The sequence below is a fragment of the Centruroides sculpturatus genome, unplaced genomic scaffold (genome assembly GCF_000671375.1).
Source record: "Centruroides sculpturatus isolate CEXI.00-Female unplaced genomic scaffold, Cexi_2.0 scaffold571, whole genome shotgun sequence".
Classification (NCBI taxonomy): domain Eukaryota; kingdom Metazoa; phylum Arthropoda; class Arachnida; order Scorpiones; family Buthidae; genus Centruroides; species Centruroides sculpturatus.
In genome coordinates, this window is record NW_019385013.1 from 62,269 (window position 1) to 72,552 (window position 10,284).

A 10,284-nucleotide genomic window follows, 5' to 3' on the forward strand; every position below is an offset into this window, starting at 1 on the left:
CGAAAATAAAGGCAAGACGCGATTGTATAAAGTAGATATTATATAAAAGATTTCCATGCCTTTTAGCGTGCAAGAGAATATCATAAATATAAATATAAATATATTATCATTCACTTGAACTATTTAACATTGCGCCCTAAAACATAAAAAAACCAATCGAGTGTAACGAACATATTTTGAACAAAGTCAAATTTATTCTATTGGAAGCATACATTCAAATAAAACTATCAAAGAACACAATGTCTAAAGTAATTAAAGCATATTCGGAAATTCGACAATAAAGACAGCTATCNTTTCCATGCCTTTTAGCGTGCAAGAGAATAGTCTAAATATAAATATAAATATATATATATATATAGGGAAAGATGATGCAAGATGCGGTCATGGAGTAAGACGGGGACGTCTGTTTATTTGTGGTTAATGTGCTTTTATCTAGCTGTTATTTGGGGAACTAAATATTTACTTCGAAAGGGATCATGGAGCGAGAGAACGTCCAAATTGCTCTCTTTGTTTGGAAGTAAGACACGTTATTCATGTTTCAGCAATGCTTCATCTAATTTTACGCCTGCTAAAAAGTTTCTATAAAGTAACGATCATTGTGAACTTTTACATTACCTTTTAGATGAAGATATTATGGTATTCGAAGTAACCTTTAAGACTGTAATTGTTTAGTTTTGAAATGAAGTTTACCTGTGTTTGCAGTCAATATGTAAAGTGTACGTTGGAGCAAGATGGGGTACTCGTCTAGCCCCAGGTTGACCATGAATATAGCCTATGAATCCAGAAGTATTTTCGGAGGCAGACTTTATTGCTGCAGAGACGACAAACAAACCCCTTCAGCAAGGATAGGCCTAACAAGAAACAAAAGACCAATGACACAGAATGCTTCTATTGTGAAGGGTTATACTCTGTATCTACAGATAGTTGGGCTAAATGTAGCAGTTGCGATAAATGGGCAAACTGTTCTTGTGCCAATATTAAAGAAAACGACAGTTTAACCATTATAATTTGTCCTTATATATAAAAATAATATTCCCATCATACCCCATGGGTGGGGCAAGATGGTGCATTTACATATAATTTTAAAATATTAAACTTTCTCAAAAATTAAATTTTGTATTATATGTTACCAAATGTTGTAGTTGCTGAGAATAAAAAAATTATTGTTCTCATCAAAGTGGTTGCCATCTTATGACTTTTCAAACCTTAACGCTCTCATCTTGCCCTACCTTCCCTTATAAGTGTTTGTGTCTGTGTGTGCGTGTTAATTAACCCGTAAGTAGGCTAGTATTTTTAATATATAATAAACAACTAAGTAATAATTATAACTACATTAGAACAAATTAATAAAAAGTGATAATAACATAAAATTAAAAAGTAAACTTAAATACATTTTATAAATTTACTGACACAAAAATTTATTCTCGAACGGATGTCTTAACTTTCTACGAAAGAATCGACAGTCAAATCTTGAAGTTTCGTAAGGAGTATTTTCTTTTTGACTTCGTTGAGATTTCAATTTTTCTGATAAGTCTACAGTCGATTTCTTTTTTCGAACACAAAAATACCTCATTTCCTTGTATTAAGTCTTCTGTATTCACACTTTCAAATCAGCCCGTGAGACAATTTAATTCAATAGCTTTATTGAATGAGATCTCTTATCTGTACTTTACAAGAAGGTGGTTTCTTTGCTATTAAAAGTTCTGTTAACACAGACAGCGATGAATATAAGGCACTCAAAAACTGTAAAACAATGTGTAAAAATTATTATACTGTATAGGTTATGGACTAAGTGATTAATACAGGTTTTTGATTAATCCGGAATTTGGTGTACCAAGTGTTTTGCAAAGCGATAACGACAGAGAATTCGCCAATAATGTCATAAAAAATGGCTCGAGTTGACAATTGTACAGGAAAACCCACACACTCACAAAGTTAGGGTTCAATTGAAAGATGTAATCAAGACGTAGAAAATATGTTTAGTTCTTGGTTGGAGACTAACAACACTAACAAATGGTCGAAAAAATTAGGCTACGTTTTGTACAACTGATGAAAAATCCAGCGCATCACACAAGTATAAACTTCAGTCCCTATCAGGCCATGTTTGAAACAAAGTTAAAAATTGGACCAAAGAATTTTATACCGAATGAATCGTTGACCAACGATGATAAGGAGGAAGATCTAGAGACTCTTCTTAAAACTAAGGACGAAGCAAGTCAAACTTGTGCACTCTGAAAGATGAGGTACCGTCCAAAGTAAAAGATTATTTTATAATTCACCCTCACATAGCAATATAACTGATTTAATACATCGAATTCCAAATACCTAGCAACTACTGTTGATGATACAGTAAGGATTCGTGTACCAGATGTAAATCGAGCCCGCAATAATGAAAAAAATATTTTAGGGTGTCGTTTGAAGTGCCCTTTACAAATTGGGTATCTAACATGGCATATTAAATAGATTTAATATTACCAGAAACAAATTTACTGTTTGTAAATAAAACTTTATTTTTGTTGGAGATGTTCAGGGAGCAAAAATTTCTCTTAGAGAATGTGCAAGAATGCCATCAATTTCTGGAGGCCAAAGCTATAGTCGATACTGCTGCAAAATTACTTACAAATCTAATACAATAGATGCAAATGCTACAAAGAAAATTATGTAATTCCAAATATCATCAAAATCGTAATTGGTCGAATAAATAAACTGAAAAAACATTTAATATTTATGTAATTTATACCAAAAGTGAATTTTCAGAAGTTTCCTTTAAAGTTCATATTTTGATTGATATAAAAATTTGTTAATAATACTTTCGTTAATATGAGTTTAATTAATACAGTTAATACTGTAATACTTTTAAAAAATTACGAGCTGTTTTTAAAACACTTTGAAATAATTCGCAAAAATAAATAATTCGTAATGAAAAAAGTGGAGATTTTTAATCAAATTGCCCCCAAAAATGTAGCGTATTAATAATGTCTGGTTAATTTAATAAATTAATCAATATTTATTGGACAGCACACACATTTTAGTCATTATTCGTAATGGCTAGGCATTATAAAAAATGCTGTATTAATCACTTAGAGACTTAGTTCATAAGACATATACCTAAAGAGAGTTATATATTTACTGAAATTCATCGAATAAAATAGATTTGTAAACTATACACGCAGTTATAATAGATGTTTTTACAAGTTTCATAAAGTCAAACGGAATATATTAAACGAACTTACTCGAATAAAGAAGTTCTTTTTAACATAAAAGAATCCGCCGATGCTTACTCCAAATGGAGTTTTACCGTATCTTTTCATAAAGTTCAGCATCTTTTAAAGAAAAAAAGTTTAATAATATTAAACTTATAGACCGAAACAAAGAATTCGAATATATTTGAATTACCTTCATTTTGGTTTCTAACGGTAAATCAGCAGAACACAATTTATCGATTTCGATGAATTTTCCGTACATCTTGACAAATTAAAATAATTATCATAAACAAAAATTCTAAAATTGGTATATACAGTGGTACCTCAGGTTACGAACGCCCCAGCATACGAAATTTTCAGGATACGACATGAAATTCGAACATATTTTTGCTCCACGATACGAACAAAAACTCACCATACGACGTTACATTAGTTCGCATTTTTCATTTGTTTTTCTTACTACAGTTATTTTTTTNAAAAATGTTTCTCTGTAAAACTTTGTAAAATAAAAAATGTTTCTCTGTAAAACTTTGTAAAATAAAAAATGTTTCTCTGTAAAACTTTGTAAAATAAAAAATGTTTCTCTGTAAAACTTTGTAAAATAAAAAATGTTTCTCTGTAAAACTTTGTAAAATAAAAAATGTTTCTCTGTAAAACTTTGTAAAATAAAAAATGTTTCTCTGTAAAACTTTGTAAAATAAAAAATGTTTCTCTGTAAAACTTTGTAAAATAAAAAATGTTTCTCTGTAAAACTTTGTAAAATAAAAAATGTTTCTCTGTAAAACTTTGTAAAATAAAAAATGTTTCTCTGTAAAACTTTGTAAAATAAAAAATGTTTCTCTGTAAAACTTTGTAAAATAAAAAATGTTTCTCTGTAAAACTTTGTAAAATAAAAAATGTTTCTCTGTAAAACTTTGTAAAATAAAAAATGTTTCTCTGTAAAACTTTGTAAAATAAAAAATGTTTCTCTGTAAAACTTTGTAAAATAAAAAATGTTTCTCTGTAAAACTTTGTAAAATAAAAAATGTTTCTCTGTAAAACTTTGTAAAATAAAAAATGTTTCTCTGTAAAACTTTGTAAAATAAAAAATGTTTCTCTGTAAAACTTTGTAAAATAAAAAATGTTTCTCTGTAAAACTTTGTAAAATAAAAAATGTTTCTCTGTAAAACTTTGTAAAATAAAAAATGTTTCTCTGTAAAACTTTGTAAAATAAAAAATGTTTCTCTGTAAAACTTTGTAAAATAAAAAATGTTTCTCTGTAAAACTTTGTAAAATAAAAAATGTTTCTCTGTAAAACTTTGTAAAATAAAAAATGTTTCTCTGTAAAACTTTGTAAAATAAAAAATGTTTCTTTGTAAAACTTTGTAATATTTTCTGTAGTGCCAGTATAATAAGTCCTGGTAATAGAAGATACGTTATTATAGACGAAAATTTATATTTTAATACATATTTTGTTTTACATGATATTTTACAAGATTCTAATTTAACACAAATTACGAAGAAAAACTTTATTTTTATTTTCCGTGATTTCTTTCTATTTGGCACCAACGACCCAGTTTTAAGAAATTTCTTTCGTATTCGAGCTTCACATTATTCACAGTTAGGTTTTGTTTTTAATTACAATTAGAAAATAAATTTCTGGATATGCTCATAATTATATTTATCAGTTTCATTTTTCTTCCGAAATATATTTACGGAAGAATTACGATGTTATGAATTATTATCAGGTAACGAAATAAATAATGTCGTTTTTAAAATGTAAATAAAATGCTTGTATTTTTTGTTTAAAATAGTTTTCTTTTTTAAAATATTTACCTTTACGTTTAATTATATCTTCCTTATGGGAGGCCAATTTGAAAATACCATTTTTTGTATTAAAAATTGAAGTTTTTCTTTTTTAGCTGCGTGATTTGTAAATTGTTTTCTATGCATATGTTTGTCCAAATATTTAAAAAGATATGAAAAAGTTAATTCGACGATTATAAGTAAACAGAATAGGAATGATGAAGTAGCAATTTCCATCCCATTTGCATTGTTTTCGTTTTCGTAATTTATGTAATGTGTAATTGGGCGTTTTCTTGTAAAATCAAAAATACTTCGTCGATTTGCCTAAGATAATTCGTCATATACTCTTTGTATCTGCTCGTGTACAAATCTGCTGTGAGAGTTTAATCAAAGTTTAAACACTCGTGATGAACAGCTACCTTCGAAGTTTACCAAACAGAAAGATTTTTTCGTGAATAAAATTATTTTAAACATAAAATGCAATTATTTTTATTCACATTTCAAAAATTCAACATTATTTATTTGGTTATCTGATATTTGTAAGTTGTAATTTGTTCTTTAAGATTCCTTTAAAATATAATTTCAAGGTTTAATAGAGTTGTTCGGTATTAAAAGTAGTTATAAATTACCATATTAAAATTTCTATTAATAATTATTTTAGTAGAAACAATAATAACACTATTTAACAATTATGATTAAGAAGAGAATAAAAGATCAAATTCAAGTGAAAAATTAATTAGAAATAGAGCACAAAATTTTATTTTATATAATTGAATAAAACATCATGACATATTTTAGTGTATAATGCACTTCTATAAAAGTTTAATAGAATTTTAAATATTAAAATTATATTAAATTGTTATGTTCAATAAAGGTAACAACACTCGGATTTTAAAATTTATTTTAGATGATGAAATGGATGATATCCAAATTTCATTTTATGTATTTTAACGTCTTTGTACATTTATGTACAAAGTATAAAATTCTAATACAAACAATAGAATAATTTTATTGAAGAAATGAATTTCTTGAATTGGTCATTAATTATAAGATTTAACGTGATATTATAATCAACTTATTAATATAAAACTGAAAATGATATTTCCGAGGTTATTTATGAAAGCTAATAACCGGAATGCTCTCTTTTGTTTACGATTACTTGGGAAACTCTGTCCGTCATCGATATAATCAACTTTTGAAAAAAACCTTTAAGAATTTCTCTGTTTCTTAATGATTGCAGTCTTCAGTTCTGTGCTGTTATCACATTGCTTTCCATCTGCGCACACTTTCCTGACAAGTGGTCCCAGACATTCTCCGCGGAGTTCAAATCCGATGACATGCCTGGCCAATCCGTGACTTTGAACCCTGTTGTCCAGAAACCATCCTCAGGTAATGTGATTTCTGGTCCAAGTCACTCTAGCAGCATTGTTCATGTCTGTAAGCATTAGTTTTGATCTGCTTTGCGGTCTTTCGGTAAAACTCTTTTTAACTCCATTTTCCTTGCCTAACGTCAAATAATTTTTGATCATGCAACTCGATCTTTCGCTTTTTTTAGCGGTAGAATTAATTGATTCAACCAGCTTCTCTCGAAACACTTATTTTACCCTTTTCAACGCTGAAAATATCTTGCCCTTAACCATTTTGCGTTTCTGAATTAGCAATGCCTTAATATATAAGCAGACAATAATTTTTGATTGTCATAGAAACAATAACAAATATCATTGGTAAATGATTTGGATTCACATATATCCAATTAAACATATTTAAAATTAGTTTTAAAAAATATATATGTGATTTACTTACCAAAGATGTGAAACGAGATAGTTGAAAAGATAGAACCATAGTTGCAACAACCAGAATTATCAACATAATAGAAAGTGCAAGACGCATTATATCATCAAGTCCAAAGAAAACAACTGCGCAGAAGAAGAAACTTGTCCGATACACTCCGCAACAATATGCGGCTGGAACATATGCTTCACAAACTAGGTTTACTTCTTGTAAATAAGTCCATAATTCCCAATGAGTCTCAATCAAAGTTTCGATTTTATTCTTTAGAAAACTTTCGTCTTTTTTTCAGTTCATCGATTGCAACAGATAAATTCTTGAATCTCTTTGAGATAATGACGGCACCTGCACCTATAACAAGAACACAATAATCTAATTGTCCAATTCCGTAAATGCACATTAATGTGATATTCAGATTACAGAATGCGAGTTCAAACTCGGAATTAGTTATTTCCTTTAAAGTAGGATACAGAAATAAGTCAATTGCAGTAACAAATGGAATTATTGAAAAAAAGAAAAGTGTAAGAACAGCTATAAAAATTATTTGAATATCATCAGCCATTTTTTCTTCTCCTTCGTACCCACTGTTATTTCTAGGAAAGTAAATCCTCTTCCTTTTAAAAAAACTGAATTGAAAAGCTAGAAAAACAGCAAATGTAATTAAAATAAATTTTATGAGTATCTTGTTGTTTGGGGACATTCGGATCCATCCAACACACACCAAATTGTCTGTTACTTCTTGTGCAGAAAGTATTATGTTAGTCCACATAAATATCTCTATAGCAGTTTGGTACAAAGGATATAATTTTGACAGATAGTTCCATGTTTTGGCAGGCTTTTTACAATCGCAATACACCATTTTAATTCCAAATATTTCTAACGATGAGAGGACTGGTCGTAGAAGGCAAACAATGCACAAACCACGTTTTGTGCCAGCTGAATACATGTTTTATCTATCCAATGAGTAAATGCGAAAAATGTTAGGTTAGGATAAAGTTTCTATTCCACGATTATAATGCAAAATATTTCGTTACGTAAAGTCAATTTAGCTTCTCCTATAAAAGGAGATATTTTTGAATATGACGCAAACGATCGATTTGAGAGTTGTTTTGTCATCATGTTACGAAAGTGCATCAATGGTCTTTACTAGTAAATGTATTATGTTACTGCATTAAAAGCTTTTAGTTCGTGTCTAAGATTCCAACATTTAAGAAAAAGAAAGAAATTATCGTAGTTTGTCTCATTTAGTATTTTGTTTTTGTAAATTTCTATCTAGTTGCATAAATTAAGTAAGAAAAACATATTAGGAAATCGAGAGATTATTTATTGTGACATGGTCAGAATGCCAGGCCGTAACTTAAATCATACTTTTAATTTGTTTCATTTGAAAAAACGATTTCCACCTCATATTAATAGTGTTTTTGCTCCTGTACGCCGTAGTTTTCCTGTTAGCGAGATAATCGCACCTATCTGTCTAACCCTTTTAGGAGGAAAATAAATTGAAATAATTGTGAATTGCAGTTTGCATTTGAAGTTCATATACAGTTAATGAAGACTTTCTTCCCGATTAACTATATATTAACTGAGTTATTCACGAAAAATAAGTAACTGCTTTTACGTGACTTAACTCAATTTTCGAGATTAAAAAAAGACAGAGAAGCAGACGTGCCCACAGTAGGAATTTAGAAGTTACAATTTTTTGAAATTGCAACTCAATTACAGGAAAAAAATAATAATTATGGAAATACCAGTAGTTGTTTAACTTATACCTTTATGCATAGTAACTATCGTACAAGGCCAAACTTAGAGATGTGTTTTGATCAAATCACTTCGATCCTAACAAAATCTTTAAGACGAGAATCAGCTAATATTGCATCGTGGAGAATGCAAAAGTACGAGACACAGAAGTCGGAATCATATGAATCTGGTTTTGAGGTTCGGTTTGTGAATTTACAGTTGATAATGTTTTAACACCCGAATAGGGGCCCGTTTCCCTTTGAAAGTTCTCCCGGAAGGCATCTTCTCTACGCAAACAAGCAAAGCAAAATTCTAGTTTAAATTCTATATAATTTACATTATAAATTGCTTTTTGTAAAAATTTTTATAAAAATTGTTTTTATTAATGATTGTAGTAGAACTCTTAAATATTGAAGTTTTTAATTATGCTTACACGAAATAAATGAAATTACAATTTTGTACAAATCTGTATAATAAATAATATATTTTTATCAAATTAAATACAGGTAATTCCGTATAACATGGGAACTACGTTCCAAAAAATTGCCTTGTTATGCGAATCTGTGTTATACGAAACAAATAACTAGTGCGAAAAGGGAAGTTAGGTTCCCAAAAATTAAAAAAACATGCTGTTAAATCCTTATTTAAATCAGATTTATTATTCATTTTTTTTCATAGGTAAAATACTTATTTATTATTTAAGTAAATATTTTACCAGAGGATTATTCATCCTATATGATGATCTCAGCATGAGCATCGTCAACTGGTAACAGTTTTTTGGGTGCGTTCGTTAATAGCGGTCGCTCTGCAACGGGAGTGCGCTGCTGTTTGTGGGTATTTAGGAACGACGGTGAAAGAAAGATGGCGGCGCCCACACTATCGATAGTATCGTGATGGAGGAATCTATAATTCTAAAATGAGCTTTTAGAGGCAAAAGAAGGGTCCCAATTGTAAAATTTAACCATTAAATAGATTATTGAAAGAGCATTCAAAATAGCCACGAAAACAATTAGAATGCTCGCACGGAGTTACGCGGAGGTATAAAAGAACACACCCTTTATTACATTTCATGTTGTACGAGGGTTTTACCCAATTCCCGAACCGTGTTAGAGTGAACCCGTGCTATAAAAGCACCGTGTTATACGGGGATGTTCTCAATTCTCGAACCGTGTTAGAGTGAATCCGTGCTATATAAGTGCCGTGTTATACGAGGGTTACCTGTAGTTGAGTTTTATTAAAACCGTAATTTTAAAATTTACAGATTTATATTTTATATACGGAGGCATTTTAGTACTTTTTAATACCAAGCTTTTAGAGTTTTTACTCAATTTTATCAAATTAAAATTTTTTTTAAAAAAATATCATGCAAATTTACACAAATTAAAAATTTGTAAAAATACAACCGGAAAGATTTTTAAAATTCAGAGGGCGTTGCTAGTATTGTTTATAATTTCCACGTGATTCGTTTCTACGGTAACAGAATTATAAATACAATCTGTTCCAACTGAATTTAGTCGCTTTTAACTTGTTAATTAAACCGATTTTTTCCTTTTAATTCAAAATGGAAAAGGCAAGTGTAATAATAATTAAAATTTAAAGACAATTTAATATATATTTTAATATATTAACATTTCTTTTTTTTATATTTTATCGAATTTGTTTTTAGATAATGTTGATTGAACAATCAATAATTATACTTGTTAGGAGATTATTTATTATTTATAAAAATGAAATATAAAAATTGTGATAATTTCTTTTAAATATAGAATAT

The 10,284-nt window shown here is 28.9% G+C and overlaps 2 protein-coding genes across 2 annotated transcripts in view; one reads left to right on the forward strand and one right to left on the reverse strand.

Moving 5' to 3' along the window:
* Positions 1–1,490: 1,490 nt before the first annotated feature.
* Positions 1,491–6,891, reverse strand: LOC111633414. Its single transcript, XM_023377979.1, has 4 exons — positions 6,792–6,891; positions 3,397–3,465; positions 3,234–3,323; positions 1,491–1,743 (listed from the first exon to the last, which is right to left on the reverse strand). Exons 1-4 carry the CDS (start codon positions 6,876–6,878, stop codon positions 1,642–1,644), a joined length of 348 nt encoding a protein of 115 aa, XP_023233747.1. The 5' UTR covers positions 6,879–6,891; the 3' UTR covers positions 1,491–1,641.
* A 3,062-nt stretch (positions 6,892–9,953) lies between these two features.
* LOC111633421 overlaps positions 9,954–10,284 on the forward strand; it is a 39,816-nt gene continuing 39,485 nt past the window's right edge. The window contains exon 1 of the mRNA XM_023377984.1: positions 9,954–10,083. Coding sequence (XP_023233752.1) covers positions 10,075–10,083 — 9 coding nt within the window. The 5' untranslated portion in view covers positions 9,954–10,074. The remainder of the gene's footprint in view (positions 10,084–10,284) is intronic.